Source organism: Sturnira hondurensis, unplaced genomic scaffold (assembly GCF_014824575.4).
Source record: "Sturnira hondurensis isolate 20B ecotype Veracruz unplaced genomic scaffold, ASM1482457v3 Scaffold0016617, whole genome shotgun sequence".
Classification (NCBI taxonomy): domain Eukaryota; kingdom Metazoa; phylum Chordata; class Mammalia; order Chiroptera; family Phyllostomidae; genus Sturnira; species Sturnira hondurensis.
This window is the reverse complement of record NW_028089248.1, coordinates 3,507,509-3,526,160: the sequence shown is the minus strand read 5'-3', so window position 1 is coordinate 3,526,160 and position 18,652 is coordinate 3,507,509. Positions and strand designations below refer to the sequence as shown.

Below are 18,652 nucleotides of genomic sequence, written 5' to 3'. Positions count from 1 at the left end.
GAGAAAGGGGATTTATGAAATGAATCAACTCCTGCACTTTTGCTGATTGCAGCGCACGATTATCCCCCCTCAGAGAAACGGCCAACAGCTACCATTTTTCATCAGATTTCAAACCCTTTCCGGTGCTATTTCCAATCAAATGTCATCTGAGAAGACGACGACACAACTGAAGTTACAAAGCGGTGACTGCCGACCTTCACAAGCTTTCTCCTGACCACAGGGAAAGACAGCACTGTGACTGTAAGTCTGTGTCCTCCTGTCCCTGCGAAGGCAGCCACACAGCACGCACGCTCAGCGGGTCTCCGAGGTGGCTGTGTGGCTGGTGTCAGAATCAGGGGCTCTGCGATGCCCGTGGAAGTGACTGAGGGCAGAGACCACAGCCCCCAGCACCAGGCCAGAAACCGCGTGGGTGTGGCACCCGGCCCGAGGACTCGGTGTTCACAGAAAACCTGACCCCCAGAGTGCTTCTCTAGGGCGAGGGAGAGTCAGGCGGCTGTCAACACGAGTCACGCGCTGCCAGGCCGAGTTCTTCGTAGACCACGAGACAGCCAGCCCACCCCCCCCTCAGGCCTGCCGCGTCCTCCCACTCGGCCCCTGCTCTTGGCAGATGCGAGTTCTCTCTCGGTGCCTTCCATGAACCCACCTCCGACCACAGGGTCCACCGGGAGCAGGAGGCCCAGCGTCGTCGTTCCGTCTGGCTTTCTTCTTTCAAATTCACACTGCAACGACCCAAAGCATTCTCATGGCGTCAATGGCTCTGTACATATCGTATGTGTGTGTGCGCGTGGCTGGCACTAGAAAGCCTCACTACAGTCACACTCACTACGGGTGCTGTCTCACTGCACTTGGAACGACTGCCACATCTGTCTGCAGATGCGCGGTGCTGATGGGCTAAAGACGATGGTTAGGAAAACCTCAGGGTTTGGAAGAGCTCGGTGGGTCCTTAAGGCCACCTGGTTCTGTCTGGGCAGCTCAGAGAGGACACTGAAGACCAGGAGGGCGGCCTGCCTAAGTCACGTACTAACCCACCTGGTTTTAAAACCAGTGTGTTACACAACATCATTTCAAAAGACCAGAGTATAAACGTTTTCTTGTAAGCTTAAAATAAAGTATGCAGTTCATTTTCCAGTTTTAGAACACATTAACTTCACTAACAAACCCCCAGTACTAGAGGGTAAGACTGACCATGGAACTCTCCAACACACGCTCACTTTTCTGCCCCGAGCGCCGTGCAGGGAGCTCCGAGGCAGGCGTGGGCCAGGGGCACAGGGGTGTCGCAGCCCGAGAGCCCGCACAGCCTGGCTCCAGGCCCCGAGAAGGAAGGAGACGCGCCATCACCTGACTGTTCGCCAGCCGCCGGGTCAGCTTCCCCCCGGACTCCCTGACGATGCGGTCAATCTGCTCCTGCTCTCTTTCCAGACTCTGGCTCCTCACTCTGTCTTCGAGCACGTCTTTGTCCTTCCTGAAATCACACACTAACACTGAGCACGGGACAGGAGGTGGGGACGTTAAAAAGTGCTCCCACTGCGAACACAGCGGCTTAATCGGACCCCTGGGAAGGGCTGGCGCCCCAGGGAAAGGCAACCGGGGTCTGCCAGCTCCCTCCCTGCCTTTGGCCGAGCCATTTACCCTGAACCTGTTTCTCGGCACACCCACAAAAATGAATTCCACCATGAACGTATCTTGAAGGCAGAGAATTTTGTTTGACTTTTCAAATTAAAAATACACACATTTACGATGTATAAACCTTAGAGACAAAAACTTATCACAAGGTTCTGTTCTCTGCACCGTGACAGCAGAGGCCCCAGACTGCTGACTGGAACCCTCTCGAGTCCACAGTGAGGGATGGGTGTCAGTGCAGCAAGACGCCTGGCTCTGCTGCCCCGAGGGGCGGGGGGAAGTCACTGCTCCCACCTGCGGGCATCTAGAGGGAGACAGGGCCCGTCTCAGTGAGGTGTCCCTACCTCTCCACCTCTTTATGGAATGAAGTAATAAGCACACGTTTCCCCTAAACAAATAGCTCCTTTTAAATAAACTAACTACAAGTCCCTAAAGATAACTGACCGGTTCCAAACTTGTTTCCTAAGAGTGCCTGGAGACACCCCACAGCGCCATGCGAGAAGAGGGCGCCATGCCCGAACCCACCAACCAGGGGCAGATGAGCACCTGGCCCCCCAAGGCGGGCACTGGGTCCCTACTCCCCTGGAGAGCTTGAGAAAGACGGCCTGACCGCAAGTCCGCGGACACTTTACTTTTTGTTTTCCTTGCTGGGGCTCTTGAAGGCACGGGCGTCCGTCTCCCCTGCGTCCTCCCGCTCCGTGGGCCAGCAGCTGCTGTCTTCCCCGCTCTGCGAGGCGTCTGCTGTGTCCGGCTTCCGGCTCTTCTGCAAGTCTGCCATGAATTCTATGCTCTGCTTCAGGCTCTGAATCCTCTCCTGAAACGTTCAAGAATATTCTTACTGCAGGGCTGTCATTCGTTTTGAAAGCAATGCACTGTGTTTCTCCCGAGAGCCTGCACTTCCCTTGTGACCGACTCAGGGAGAAAACTAACGAGACGCCGTCACACCGAGAGCGCTGTACCCGGGACCAGGCCCGAGCTCACCCCCCAACACAGACGGCTGCGTCTCCAGCCCAAGAGCATCAGCATCAGCTGCTCACAGAAGAGGGCGCGTGTACAAAGACTAAATACTCCCTGCAGTGCTGGGTTTAACAGGCCAAATCTGGTTTAACAGCGTGTTGGCATTTCCTATTTCACCGAATGGCTTTTCGTTTGAATTTTAGTAACCCCACGGCATGTGAAGTCTCCGTATATTCCAGCACCCTAGGACAGCCAGCGGGCACCAATGCCGCTGGGACAACGCCATGCTTCAGAGAATCGAAGGCGGTGGGCATGGCTTCTTTCTGAGTGCGTAAGGGCTCTTCTAGCCGAAGAAGTCGTTTCTGTTTTGTGAAACTTGTGCCTAACTCCCCACCACACTGACATGCTGTGGGGTTGTGCCGAAATCGCGGCCGAGGCCTGAGGTTCGGGAGGCGGTCTGCTCAATGCCAACTCTCGCCTTTGAACTCTGAGCCTGTCCCTGGAGGCTAGGGGGAGGGAGGTCTCCGCAGGGTTGCATAGCAACAGCAGCAAAGCCTTTTGCAGAACAACAGAAACTAAGGAGCAGAGGGCATTCAGATAAGAGCGAGGCAGTCCAGAAATGCAAGTGACTCATCTGAGGTCACTCAGAGCCAGGCCCGAGAGCAGGACTCCTCGTCTCCTGTGACTGCTAGCAGTGCGGGCTGTGAGGGCCTCAAGAACACTAGCTTGTTACTTTGAATTTTTATTTTAAAGTCATCTTAAAAGTGCTAAAGTAATACATTCTATTCTAGACAAGATGTGGGTAGAGGAGAAAATAAAGCCTTGTTAATTTGTTATCTAGCGAGGAACAGGGCTAACAGCTTTATCACCCCAGTGTTTTTCTAAGCATTATGCATGCAGATCAGCAAACTGGAATTATACCAAATATTTGGGCACCAGAATTTTTTCACTTAATAGATTACAAGCATTTCCCCTCCATATCATTAAATATTCTTTAGTGCTTGTAATAACTGTAGTAATTCATCCTACTTTATGTACCACGATTTAGTTAATAACCTCCCATCAGACGTTCAGATTATTTCCAAGTTTCCACCATTACAAACACAAGCCTCATGAAGATTATTGTAAATAATTGAAGAATCTTAATCTCTCTTTAGGATAAATTCCTAAAAATGAAAACACAAGGTCAAAGGTAGTAAGTATTTTTCAGGCTTTTGATATTTCCTGCCAAACAGCTGCCTTTCTGAAAAGCAGTATCAATTTCTATGTCACTGTTTGAAAGTTTCTGAGTCCTCGTCAAATAGTGTAATTTTTTAAAAATCGCCAATTTGACTACTAAAAACATCTCTTATTTGAATGCATACTTAAAAAATATCAGGGAACGTGACTATTTCTGTACTGTCACCGGCTACTTGTGTTCCCTTCGGAACGTCCCGTAGGCCACTTCTCGCCACGTCCAGCACCCGGATCAGGCGGCACCTTACGAGCTCTCAGGAGGGCCCGGGCGCCGACTTCTCAGTCACCTTCACATCTGCTCCAGAATTGAAGCAGAGCCGCAGTAAGACCAACTGGGGACTTTTTTTGGGTAACATAACATCAACAAAGTTAAAATAATTCATTTAGAGAAATTTTCAACATTTTGACCCAAGTAATGGGAAAAAAGTTGAGTTTAATTTTACTTTGAAAGCAATGACTTTCTTTTTAGACAATTACAATGTCTCCAAATTTGCACACTGTGTACCAGCCCCCAGCCTTACAACATGAGTGATACAGGGCCACCCCCTCGGGAGAGCTCACCTGTACACGCACGGGCCGGGGCTCCTTCCCGGCTTCCAGCTGATGGGAAGGCAGCTCGCAGCCAGGACGCGAACCCCGGTGGTCGGGTCCCAGGGCCGCTGAGCTGCGGACACTGCTGCCTGTGCTCTGTTTGTGTTACCACGGAGCGGCACCCTTGTTCTCGTTTAGACGACCAAAGAGCCACTCTGTGTGTGCCTATTCTTTATGAAAGTGACGCAGGCCCGTCACTGTCGTGTGTGTGTGTGTGTGTGTGTGTGACCGGAAAAATAACGGAGGGCTGCTCTACAACCTGTGCACTGAGCACTTGAGACAATGACCTAAAAGACACCATTCACGGAAGGGCGTGCTGGGCTCTCCTGGGAACACTGCTGTTTGAGGAGTTAACTCAAAAGGCCTAAATTTAAACATTCAAAATCACCGTAGTAAGTGAGGACCCCTCCCACCTGGCGCGGAGAGCAGTCCACGGGAAGCTCGCACACAGGAAGCTCGCACACAGGACGGGCAGGGAGCCTCACCAGGAAGAGGTTTGAAAAAGGAGGCGAGACAGCAAAGGGAAAGGGGAGAGGACGCTTCATGTCCTGTGCCTCAGACCACCCCCCCAGGGAAACCCCAGGGATTCTGGGCTCTTCTGCTCGTTACCTCAACTACGGATTTAGAGGGGATGAGCAGTAACAAGGACCGGCAGCAGCGGTAAATCAAAGTGGATGAACTTACTTTGGATGTGCTATCCCTGTGAACTAAATTTCCTCCTACAAACTCGATGTATATACTCTGGAGTGACTAATGGTCGCGGTTACCTTCAAATGCAGTAACGACCAGCACCTGCAGGTTTTTAAACCCAGACTGCGGCTTGGTTCCGTACCCCAGGTCTCTCTGCCCAGACAGGGATGAACGTCTTACACTCCGCTGCCTCCTACTAATCTCGCACGAGACGGGTAACTGGCTTACATCAGTCCCCCAAGCCTCCAGAAGAGGATGGGAACGGATGCTGTCTAAACATTAGAGGAACGCAAGAAGTGTCGTCAACCCAAACGGTTTTCTTTCTCCTGTTAAGTGGATCCAAGAACCTCTCAGAGCCCAGCACAGACACGCAGATGTGAGCACACCCGGGCGACTCTGTCAACGCGAGACTGACACAGATGGTCCCATCAAAGCTGGGAAACCGCATGCGGCTGTGACTCATCCCTCCTGCCCTGACACTCCCCTGGGCCTGAGCTCACGCTCTTAATTCTGGCTCTTCTCCCTCTTGCCGCCTCACCCCTGCTCACTTCTGCCTCTCGGACCCCTCTCCCACCAGCCCGTCTGTCACTGCCCCTCCCCACGCCAGGTCCCATCCGGCACCAGCACTCACTGCTAGCAGGTGCGTTGGTGGGCACAGGCCAAACCTTCTCCTGGGAGGGGAGAACTCTGAGGCCCTCAGTGAGGGCGAAGGAGCCTTCTGACTCCTGCTGTGGGGAGGTGCGAGCACTGTCTCAGGTCACTTTCCATCCCCCGAAGGGTGGAGTGAAACCTCAGAGATTTGCATTGTCCTGGGAACTCTCTTCTCCTCCTGCACAGATCACCTCCGTCCACCCTCCACGGGGGTCAGGGCCTCGCCCCCCACCCCCCCACCCCGAGGGCGGCACGCCCCCTCTGCCACCACCTGCAGCACCTCCGGAGCACGCAGCCTGAAGAGGCATCTGAGGCATCTGCGCCCACCCCGCCCACCTGGAAGGCCTCGCCAGGCCCGAGAGCTCGTCCCCCGGGGAGGAGGGCCTGCTCCTGGGCAGCGGTGGCTGCTGACAGTTCCCAGTCACTCCCCATACCAGAACTGCAGACTGGGGCCCTACAGAGAGCTTTCTTCCCGAAAGGTTTCGCAATTCACCTGGTCAGTCTCATCCTGGAGTTCAGGCTGATGTTCAGGTTGACAGCAAATATCTGGTGAGTATCAATTCAAGGGCCTCATGTAAATAGTTACAAGCAAATGCCAGTATTTATTTGTAACATTTCCAAAGAAGAAGCTTCCCGCTTAATTTTCTCCTCTCTATCACTGTTTTTTTGTGTACTATTTCAACTGTAACAGGATCTGCCTACAACACAATAAACCAGTTCTGAACTGGATCGTGCCACCGTGACCAAAACACAAAGGAATATGAATTTTCAATAATTATTACTTATGGCAAAGAATTCTCTTTACCTGGCTAAGAATTTTCATTCCTGAGTGCAATAGCTTCTTTGCAGCTTTGTAATAAATGGTCTCTGGCTTGTTGTAAATCATGGCATTAGTACACATGAGTTTGAAGTGATCCTGCAGAGAGAATATCATGGGGGAAAATGCATTAAAACAAAACAAGGTACCCTTCTTTCTGTTTTGAAATCATACAGGTCTTCAAAAGATTAACAACAAAACCCCCCTGCCCCCTCCTTTCACTATTTATCAGACATTAATAGCAATTTATCAAGTTTTAAGACTCACAAATAAAACAAGTACTGCTAGATTGACTTAAATATCCTACTACATTCTTTTCCAAATTCTGAAACTTTTCATGATTACATATAAACCTTGTTTTCAGTTTCTGTATTATATTTTATTGAGTATGCTCTTACAGTTCCACCCAGCACCTCCACTTCCTCAGGCAACCCTCCCCCATTATTCACGTCCATGGGTCATGCGTTTTGGCCGCTCCATTTCCTGTATGTACTTCACATCCCCATGGCCATCCTGTAACTACCTGTTTGTGCTTCTTAGTCCCCTCACCTCTTCATCTGTTCCCCCACGCCCCCTCCCATTTGGCAACCATCAAAACGCTCTCTGTACCCATGATTCTGTTTCTGTTTTCGTTTGGCTAGTTTGTTCAGATTCAATTGTCAATAGATTTGTATTTTTGCCACTTTACTGTTCATAGTTTTGATCTTCTTTTCCTTAAATAACATTTCATGTAATAATGGTTTGGTGATGATGAACTCCTTTAGTTTTTCTTCGTCTGGGAAGCTCTTTATCTGCCCTTCGACTTCAAATGGTAGCTTTGCTGGGCAGAGCAATCTTGGCTGGAGGTCCCTGCTTTTCATGACTGAACATTTCTCGCCAATTCCTTCTTGCCCACAGAGTTTGAGAAATCAGCTGACAGTCTTATGGGAACTTCCCTGTAGGTAACTGACTTCTTTTCTCTTGCTGCTTTTAAGATCCTCTCTTTATTTTTAACCACTGGCATTTTAATTATGAGGTGTCTTGGAGTGGGCCTCTTTGCATCCATCTTGTTTGGGACTCTGTGCTTCCTGGACTTACATGTCTATTTCCTTCACCAAATTAGGGAAGGTTTCTTTTACAATTTTTTCAATTCAATACATTCAATGCATTTTCAATTTCTTGTTCTTTCTTTTCTCTTTCTGGCATCTCTAGGAATGTGAATGTTGGACCTTTTGAAGTTGTCCTGGAGGCTGCTTATACTATCCTTAGTTTTTTGGATTTTTTTTCTCTTGATTGCTCTCTGATTCCTTATGTTTCACACCACTGATCTGAGTCTCAGCTCCACTCAGGTCTACGTTGTTTCCCTGTCAATTGCTCTTTATTTCAATCAGTGTAGCCTTCGTTTCTGACTGGGTCTTTTTAAGCTATTGAGGTCCTCACTAAGTTCCTCGAGCATCCTTATAACCAGTATTTGAACTCTGCATCCGATAGACTGTCCACTGGCCCTGGGGCATCCCAGGTGGTGCAGGCCAAGGTCAACCCCACCTGTTTTGCCTGGGGACACCCCTTCCTCAGCTGTAAAGCAATCTGAGGAGGCTGCTACTTGTGCTGGGCTTGGAGAGACCCAGGCGAAGCCAGGCTGTGAGTCAGTGCTGGGCCTGGGGCTCAGTGAGACCAGCTGTTCCCTGTCTGAGAGGATTTAGGGAGTTGTGAAGCAGGAGCCAAGACCAGCCATTCATGGAAAAGCAGCTTGGGAGGGTCCTTCAGCTGAGTGCGGCGGAGTCTCTGGGGATCTCCAAGGCAGGTCAAACAGTTTTCACCCGGGTGATGGAGTCTCAGGAGTGGAACCAGCTGGCCGGGTCGTGGAGGGCGGATTTAGAAAAGGGAGAAAGGCCTCTGTTCTCCTGGATGCCGACACCTCAGTCTCTCCCGGTACAACACTGGTGCCTTTCGAGCCCGTACCCGGTGCTGGAGCTCAGAGGGAGTGCGCCTGAGTAGGTGAGTCCCCGTGTGGGTTCTTTCAGGGGAGTTGCTTGGGGCTCCAGCAGTTTCTTCCACCAGCTCAATCCCCGCTGGATTTTGTAACCAGCTGTTGCGGAGACTTACCTTCCTGGCACTGGAACCCTGGGCTGGGTGGCCTGGTGTGGGGCTGGGACTCCTTGCTCCCGAGACACCCCTCCCAAATTTTTACCCACCACAGATGGGTGATGGACCAGCCTGTTCCGTGTCTATGCCCCTTCAACCAGTCTGAACGAAGGCGATTTCTTTAATTCTGTAGTTGTCAGACTACCACTGAACTTGATTTCTGATGGTTCTGAGTGGTTGTTCTGTTTTAGTTGTAACTTTGATGTGGTTGTGTGAGGAGGTGAGCTGTGTCTGCCTGTGCCGCCATCTTGACCGGAAGCCCCCACGACTGTATATAAACTCAGATGCCAAGATGAAAATTTTAATCTTACTGCACAAAAAGAAAATATTATCATGCATTTAACAGAATACTCTTGACTAAGTAGCTAATCTAATTAGAAATATTACTCTTGGTTTTATAGAATAAATTTCCATTTATGAATTAAACAATTTATTTCAGATTGTGACTGAAAACTGGGAACAGTGAGTGCTAATCAGCACAACTGATCCTACTAAACCCAAATTAGCTGAGCAAAGATGTGACCACACTGACACTGGTTTTCTTTGATCTGTTTGGGTGCCATTATGAGATAAACATAATTTACAGGATGTTGCAAAAGTCGTGCCAATGTGAAACAAACTATACGATCCCGAAGAGCTGAAACACGTAAGGGAAGCAGCCGAGTTACCAACTGGTACTTCCGGTTTAAATGTCAAGGTGCACAGATGTGCAGAGAACATGACCCCACAGCATGTCTTCACGGTTCAGTAATTTTTACTTCGTATAAATGTGAGTAATTGTGCCAAAGCCTCGCTAAGTTAAAACGGTTAAAAAGCAAACAAAATAAGGATCTGATTCCCCCCAGTCCAACCCGTCGAAGCCTGCTACTCAAGCAGCGACGACCCCCAAGAACACGGCAATGCAACAAGACCGGGGGGACTGAGTGGCACTGGGCAGCATGTGAGAGGCCTGACTCCAGGGTCACAGCTGGGACCGAACTCCAAGTGGACGAATCCACGTGGACCTCGGGGCCTGGCCAACTCGCTGGTCCGTCGGGGCTTTGCCAGGCCCTGCATCCCTCGTGTGATCAGAGCCGTGGGCCCGCTCATTCCTCAGGCCTGTGCGCCTGCACACGCACACCGCACACAGGACTTCTCACGGGACGGCGGCAGGTTCCCGGTCCTCCTCGGGGCTCATGTGTGGCTACCCAAAGGACCACAGGTTAGGCTGGTGCAGATGTTCTGAGAAGCTTCCTCCGTCCATTAGGAATTATTGACTATATGTTTGGGGGAAGGAGAGGCAGGTGAGGGAGACACAAGACGACTATTATCCAAACTAAACGATGACCGGGCCTGCAACGGGCAAAGGGGTCCTGGACTACTCCACTGCTCCCGGCCTGGGCTGGTGAGGCCACGGCAGACTCCGCGGGGCTCGGCTGTCACGTGCCGGGCTGTGCGGGGCTCTGATAGAAGGGCACTTGGCCATCCGAGAAGCCGAACAACCTTTCTACATACTTTTCATGTAAGTAAAAAATATCTTAAACAGCCCAATGGGCTCGATAAGCTAATAAATATTACTTTGGGTTATTGAAAAAAATGCAGTAATGTAGAAAATTCCAAAGAGTTTAAAAATACTTGTTCATTTCCGTTATGATCAGCCTGAACCATTTGCTCAAAAACACTTAGGGGCACCCTTCTTCCTCCTGTCACCACAGGAGAAAGATCAGAGGAAAACTGTTCACAAAAAGAAAAAAAACAAAACTGTTAAGATTTTTTTCCATTAAGCAATAATAAAGTCAGAAATATGCTGCAATAAACAGTTCTAGCCTAATTCTCTCCAGATGAAAACCTGGGAAAAATTTCCATCTCTCTGAACACACGAGAATGTAACACCAGTTCCTCAGAGTAGTGGAATATTATCTATACATGCAGACCGACAGCAGAGACAGAATGAAATCCCGGTGTTAGTCATAAATCTCAGCTGATTGACGTGTGGATGAAAAAAAGAGCAAGTAAAGACTGTTCACTGTCTCATTTTCCTTTTGTAACTGACCGGGGCCCCGCCCGCAGGTCAGGCGGACACGACCACGTGCCTGCAGAAAAAACGAAGGCCGCAGGGCATCCGCACCAGCCAGTTTGCGGTTGTTTGGTACGAAGCCAATTTAAAAGCACGTGGCTATTTTTTTCTGTGGAAGATTAAAAAGTATCACCTCTCAAACTAATATATACCAAGAATATATAAAGACAAAAAAAAATTCAACTATAACATTAGGCATATATATAATCTGGGTGGCTTGTAGGTTCTTGCAAGTTTTTCAATTTCTCCCTTTTAAAATGGAAAGAAATGTGCTCAACAAATATTGCCCAAATGAATAAACTCGGGGAGCAACTGACTTTCATCAAATTAGAAAATGTAATTAAATCTCCGTTCAGTATCTCTGGACAAGCCAATTTATTCTCTATTTCAAAATTTATGCACACCTTAGACATCTAGGAAAAGAAACTACTCTAATTTAGTTTCATTAAAGTATCAATTTTACGTGTATTGATCTGAAATTAAAAAGCAAGTATCTTTTTAAAACCCCTAACATGATAAAAGAACAGGTAGCTTGATTCATCTGATTTTGTATCTTCAACCTTAAAAATGTTTTCAAACACAAAAATATACAAAGATTTTTGGATTAAAATAAACTTAATTATTTGCAAAACACAAGCTCCATTAGAAAGATTACGAATACCTGACATGCAGGTTTCTACCAAGACTCTGTACATACAGGACCCAAGGGCCTGATTCTCAAACGACCAAAGATACGGAACCTGTATCACGGTTCTCATCTGTCCCATCCCAACACCGGCTGCTGCTGTTACCTTCAGTTCTTCTATGGACTGGTAGTCATTGTTCTTGATCTTCTCCCTCATGGTACTGAAGTCCATTGGGTGTTTAATGATCATGGAGTAGCCGGGGGCGATAAAATCAGTCACAGGAAAGGAAAAGAAAGCACTTGGGTCTTTCCTGTGAAGAGATAAAAAATGCAGTTTGACTTCTACTACACACAAACCCACTGCTCGAGGCGCGGAGGTCAGCGGAGGTGCAGAGGTCAGTGGGACCCTCAGATGCAGAGAGAATCTGTAGTGCGCTAACACGTCTTCCACGAAAACTGAAGGAAGAACCTTAAAGACTAATAACATAGTTAAGATGTTTTACATACTAACTGTACTCTTAAAGTAGCACCTCCTACACAGGGGGAAAGGAAACAAAATAAACACAGGGCAGGACCAACGTGTTGGCCTGTGGGAGATCAGCACCAGGCATTTTTACCAGCCACAGTGGGGAGGCAGAAACGGTAACTGCGAGCTCACGCGTGCAGCCTGTCCCAGGGGTTCTAACCACCAGCTCGGATGCTTTGTGGGCTGCACAGGGACCACGTCCCTGGAGTGAGTGCGCTTTCTGAGTTGATGGATGTGACTACTCTTGTGTGCCTGTGGAGGGGGGTCTGGGGGCCGTTTAAGAAACTGACGCTGGGAAGGTCCTCACAGCCATGCATGAGCAACATCAGGGGAGCTTCACAAAAAATGCAACGTACACTCCAAAAATTTACATGAATCCAAGAAAGATTCCAAACAGCTCAGCAATTTTGAGAAAGAAGAACAAAGTTGGAGATATCGCAATACCTGGTATGAGACTGTACTGCAAGGCCACTGTACTCAGAACAGCATGGCACTGGCATAAGAACAGGCACACAGACCAACGGAACAGAACAGAGAGCCCGGGAACAAGCCCATGTCTCTGTGGTCAATTAATGTTCAACAGAGGGGGCACAGGCCTACAATGGTGTAGAGACAGTCTCTTCAATAAACGGTGCTGGGAAAACTGGAGACGCGTGCAAACACACAGGACAACCCCGAACCGAAGACTGCTGAAGACCACCACCAGCAAACGAACAGAGGACCCGCTGTGTGGTGGAACACATCCGCTAACGGTACATGTCCTGGGGGATTAATTTCCAACACACATAAAGGACTCACACCAGGAAGACAATCCAATTAAGAACGGCAAAGGACCGGAACAGACACTTCCAAAGAGGACACACAGATGGCCGATAGACACGAAAGACGCTCAGTGTCACTAATCGTTAGAGAAATGCAAACTAAAACCACAGTGAGCTATCACCTCACACCTGTCGGACGGCTGCAAATCGGCAAACAAGTGCTGGTGAGGATGCGGGAGAAGGGCGTCCTCAGGCACTGTCGCTGGGACTGCGGACTGGGGCAGCCGCTGTGGGAAGCAGCCGAGTTCCCCCCCCAAAAAGGAACTGCCTCTGGACCCAGTGACCTCGCTTCTAGGGGTGTGTCCTGAGAAGCCCAGAACACCGACTGGAAGGCACACGCGCACCCTAGGTTCACAGCTACGCTGTCCCCAACAGGCAAGGTCTGCAGACAGCCCGGGTGTCCGCCAGCACGTGAGGAGACAAAGCGGCACATTCCCACAGCGGACGCTGCGTGGCCGCACACTGCAGGTTTCTTACTCTGAATAACCACAGCAATGAGAACGGCTTACAACATAATGACGGCAGCAACCTTTAGCGTGTATCTGCCCCGTGCCAGGCCCGGTGGCCCGACGTGGGTGACAGCCAGTCCTCACAGAAGCCCTCGGGGAAGCGCTCCCTCTGCCCAGAGGCGAGGACACCGACTCGGCGGTCAGGCTGTTCTAGGTCACAGGTCTGATAAGAGAGTTGAACTGGGGACCCGGGTCTCCGGGAATCCACCTCTGCTCTTCCTAGCACGGCGAGCCCAGAAAGTGATGAGAATAAGCAGAAAGATCCCACCTGGAACCTGCACGCGCAAACTCGTGCCATCCACAGCAGTCCCCGCAAATGACAACACGCTGTCTCTGAAGGACCTCCTCAGAGCAGACTGTCCGCACCCCGGAAACTGGCCACGGGCCGACCGAGGATGGCCTCCTCCCCGTGGTCAGCACCCGGGCCGGACTCATCTGGCTGCCGCAGCCACTCAGAACTGCGTGGCCCAGACTGTCGTAGCTGAAACGCCCTGAGCCACACGACCGTCCCTGGACTGATATATGATCTTAAGCAGATTTCTTTGATAGAGACATTTTTAACTTACATTCCAGTCTCACAAGAAAATTAAAAGGCCACCAAAGCACCCTAGTCACACATTCTAACTGAGTTGGGATGTCCAATACTTACCCACTCACGCTTTTGGGACAAGGAGGAATTATTTATTCGAGTGTAAAGACTTGAGATGCAATTTTCTCAACTACTCTGTAAAGCCAAAAGGGGGAGAGGCCACTAACCTGTGGCCGAAACTGCCTGCAAAGACAAACAGGTGATGAATACAGACAGCACCACAGGGCGGCTGCCTGTGGCCCGCAGGCAGCCCAGGATGGCTCTGACTGCAGCCCGACACAAAATCATAAGTTTACTTAAAACATCATAAGCTGTTTGTTGCGATTACATGTGGCAGTGTATTTACTGTGTAGCCCAGACAACTCCAGTGTGGCCCAGAGACGCCACGAGGCTGGACGCCCCTGCTAGTGGCTCTGTCTTCAAAAGAGGTTCACGACCTGCTCTGGGGTCGACTCAAAACCACAAAACAGCGAGAAGGAAGTTCCCCCTGAGAATGCAAGTCCTGTACCCACGAGCCCTCGGCCAGTCAGGTCACTGGCTTTCAGCTGAAAACGGCAATTCTGAGTAAAGAAACATATCAAAGTAAACATTTTAACAAAGACTGAGTTATTCTTTTCCCTTTTAGGAACTGAACATCAGCTTAATCAGCTGGATACCGTAACTCTGGGAACAGTCTGCGTTTACGAAGGTCGCAGACCCTATTGGTGGTGTTTTGTCGCTTCTCCCGGACTCGGTAACTGCTGGGCTCTCGCAGCACGATAAGCAAAAACACACAAAGGCATCTGTAACTGTTAGCAAGTGGAAGTATCTGTGCTGTTTATTTCCAGTCTAAAGCTTTAACGTCGGAAAATACTTTGAGTTAGAAAGAAATCTGCCATTAGGAGCATTACGTAACACTCCTCAGGCTGCCAGTTAAAACAAACTAGATAAGCACGTCTAACAGCCCCCCTCAGAGGCCTCCATCACCAGGCAAAATATCTATCATCCACTCTGCAATCGCACACACTTGGATTTAGGCCACAAGATGCAGCTTTAAATAATCAAAAATAGACAAGTGGTTTGGATGCCGCATTTCTCATTTCAATTTCCACGTCACAAAAATACCAGAAAGACATTTACCTCTGCAGCTGTCTCATCAGCTGGTTCAAAGCTTCCTGAAGGGGTGTCTGTTCTGCTTCTGACAAAGAAGGAAGGAAAAGAGTGTTTGAAAAGGAAGATTCTAGGTGGTACTGTTTAGCTTATTTTATTTCTATACGACATCTCATATCCGTCATTAACTAGTTCACAGAGAAATTCCATTTATTTTACAAGTAAGTGTGAATTCAAACTGAAGCTAATTTAAAGCTCTTACGTGTTGGAACAATAAGAAACTTAAAAATTCTATGAAAATGCGTTTTAACCTAAAAGCAAAAGCCCCGGTCCCTTCCCCAGGCTGCGGCCTCCCTTGGGGCAGCTGCTCTGACCTTCCTGCTTGGCCAGGGAGCTGGCGAGAGGCTTCTCGGGAGGCAAGTCCAGGCTGGCAGGGGCCTGGCCCTGGGGGTCCTTCTCGGCCTCACTCTCCCCACGGTCCCGGTCTCGCTTCCTTCTGTCCTCCTGAACAGAGCAAAGAAGGCTACTGAGAATTAAGTGTTTCAGAATACCTTTAGAACAAATCATTTTAATTTCAATGGAACAAAATAAGACACCACTGAGAATTCTTTTTTTTAAAGTGATTTTATTTATTTATCTTTAGAGGGGAAGGGGAAGGGAAAGAGAGAAGGAGAGAAACATCAATGTATGGTTGCCTCTCGTGAGTCCCCCGCTGGGAACTGGCCTGCAACCCAGGCATGTGCCCTGACTGGGAATTGAACCAAAATCATGTGGTTCGCAGGCCTGTGCTCAATCCACTGAGCTACACCAGCCAGGGCTACCACTGAGAATTCCTAATAAAATCTTGATGTATTTTACTGCCACCTACTGGACAAAGAGAGAACACCATGTTCATAAAGGGGGAAATAGGGATTTGACAGCAGATGCCAGGAGAAAACACTCAGAAAAGTAATACTATTCCAAAAAGCAAGATAGCACACCTAGGAATAAATCTGATTAAAAAATCGAATACATTTGGGGACCAAGTATGAAATACTATTAAAAGGCCATTGTGGAAGACCTGAATAAAGGAAACATCCCGTGTTCATGAATGGAGAGTCAATTCTCTCCAAAGTAACCTACAATAAAACACGACGCCAACCCAAACTGTGCGATGGGATCCCCCCTTGTCAGGGGATCTGACGAGCCCATCATGGAACTTACTCTGAAGCTCAGATCCAGAACCGTCAGAATCAGAATGGGTTTGAAGAAGGTCCCCACAGCACGGGTCTTACTAGACACACAGTGTTTGTGTGAAGTGACAGCACAGACAAACAACACCGTGTGGGTCTGACACAGGGAGACACAGACGGACCCAGAGGAGCGGTGATGGAGGCCAGAAACAGACACACACGGAGGGCAAGTCGGGTGCGAGGCAGGGCTGGGATCGCCCGCTGCCTCGCCCTCGTACCACACTCAGAAGCAAGCCCCAGACATACGAAGACTTAGTGTGCAAAGCAAAACTTTCAAATGTCAGATCAAGAGTCTTTATGACCCAAAAGTGGAGAAAATTTTTCTTACCCACAAACGAAGCTCAAAGGTGGGCTACTGCCTGAGATAAAGGGCTTGAAATATAAATAACTCAAAAGTATTAGCAAAGATTACATAAGCATCTCTGCATTCATGTAAAAAGGTAAATAACCCAATAAAAATGGGTAGAGTATCACAGGTATCTTTGATCACAATATCTTTTTTCTCAGAAGAAACCTGAAATGTCAAGAGACATGAAAATTAGCTCAAGCTTCCTAAATTAAGAGTTAAAATTTAAAAACAAGAAGGATGCCCTGGCTGGCGTAGCTCAGTGGATTGAGCACAGGCCTGTGAACCAAAGGATCATGGTTTGATTCCCAGTCAGGGCCCACGCCTGGGTTGCAGGCCAGTTCCCAGCAGGGGACGCACGAGAGGCAACCATACATTGACATTTATCTCCCTCTCTTTCCCTTCCCCTCTAAAGATAAATAAAATGTTTAAAAAATAGAAAATTAAAACAGGAAGGCATTTCACACCTGATTGGCAAAAATTAAAATCTCTGTAGCCATGAATGGTGTGACTCAGTGGACTGAGTGCCGGCCTGCAAACCAAAAGGGCGCTGGTTCGATTCCCAGTCAGGGCACATCCCTGGGTTGTAGGCCAGGTTCCCCAGTGTGGGGTGCGCAAGATGCAACTTCACATTGCTGTTTCTGTTCCTTTCTCCTTCCCGTCCCCTCAAAAAATAAATAAATAAAATCTTTAAAAAATTAAATAAAAATTAAATACCTGTAGACATCAAGTTCTGAAGGGAATGTGGAGAAATGGGACATCGCTGCCTGCCAGTTATGAGGTGGCGGACACACTGTGTCACCGGGGGTAGACCCATTTTCGAGTTTTTAAGACAGACCTGCACGCCTCAGGGGATGCCACGGGGACCAAATGAGGCAGTGTCTGTGGAATCCGAGGGCGGAACCACAGGGCAGGTCCTGCCATCAGCAAGACATGAGCTCCACAGTGCGGACACACACCGCTCCCCAGCCCACGCATAGCCTTGCCCCCGAGTCTGGCCGTGTGACGACACAGACGGACATTAAACAGCTTATGTCAAAAACCAAACAGATTTCAAGGAGAGTGGAACTGCTGGGTGAGTCTAATTTAGACTGGAGGAGGGCAGGAAAGCTTCTCAGGAGAAACACCAGGGCTGGAATCTGAGGGCAGAGGACCCAGCCAGGCTGGGGCGGCGGCAGGCGGGCACATTCAGGCAGAGGAGGCCTCCCGGGGGCATGTGGGTCTGGAGCAGGACAGAGGCGAAGCGGCTATTTCCGTAACTACGACACATCGTACCGATTTCAGACTGCATTCTAATTTGCCCATGACTCAGTGGCAGGCTATTCCACGAAGCTGTAACACTTCAGAAGCAAATCTTGGCTCGCTGATATTAATAACACTCACTGCTCTCTATTACTGACACAAGTGCCTGCCTGCTTCCCTGGCGGTCCCTGCGGGTAGGGCCCCTGCCCCACAGGAGGCAGCATGAAAGAGCAACAGGTAGGCATGCAACTGAACAGCTGAAGTCTGGGGAGTAAGCCCTGTCTGTCCTTCAGACTGGCTAGTTTGGGGATTTTATACATATGTATTTAGAACCAGTTCTATTACCTGGAAGCTGCCCCTCACTTTTGGCCCTAGGTTGAAACTGCACTGGCCACACAGTCTGGCCAACCCTCAGGGCAGCACTCCCCAGCCCCCACAGCAGAACGAGACACTGTCCTCGAGACTCCCAGGACACCGTGGTCACACCCCTGTCTGCGCTCGGCAGGCCCAGGCCTCCACGTGCCCTCCCACACCTGATTCCCACCCTCCCGCCGAGCTCCTGTGGAGCCGGTGGGTGATGTGCGTTCCAGCTCATCAGGGGGCCGGAGCAGAGTCTGGCGGGGACGTGCGCCTGGTAATAATCTGCTGCACAGATAGGGAAATGGGCCTCGGCATAGAGGTGCGACACTGCTCTGACGGCCTTAGAGCCCTCCCTTCTCTGGAAAGATGTGTCCTTGAGAGGGGCAAGGGGCAAGGGGCAGGGCTGGCTGTCACCCCAGATAAGCCACAGCAACCCTGAGGTCTTGGGTGTGGCGGATGTCACAGCACACAAGTCAACGACTTGTGTTTTGGGAGAATTCCCACTTTGTTAATAATTACAGTTGCTCATTTCTCCTCCATAGTTACAAGCTACCCCAACCTCCACACCTCA

The 18,652-nt window shown here is 49.4% G+C and overlaps 1 protein-coding gene across 2 annotated transcripts in view; it reads right to left on the bottom strand.

The window, feature by feature from the left end:
• Window positions 1–18,652, bottom strand: part of BRD7 (bromodomain containing 7) — a 33,239-nt gene that overhangs the window by 6,637 nt on the left and 7,950 nt on the right. For both annotated transcript variants that reach the window (XM_037066356.1, XM_037066357.1), the window contains exons 3-9: window positions 15,276–15,405; window positions 14,932–14,989; window positions 11,534–11,678; window positions 6,551–6,661; window positions 2,253–2,434; window positions 1,339–1,462; window positions 644–719 (exon numbers count right to left, since the gene is read on the bottom strand). In XM_037066356.1, coding sequence (XP_036922251.1) covers window positions 644–719; window positions 1,339–1,462; window positions 2,253–2,434; window positions 6,551–6,661; window positions 11,534–11,678; window positions 14,932–14,989; window positions 15,276–15,405 — 826 coding nt within the window. The remainder of the gene's footprint in view (window positions 1–643; window positions 720–1,338; window positions 1,463–2,252; window positions 2,435–6,550; window positions 6,662–11,533; window positions 11,679–14,931; window positions 14,990–15,275; window positions 15,406–18,652) is intronic.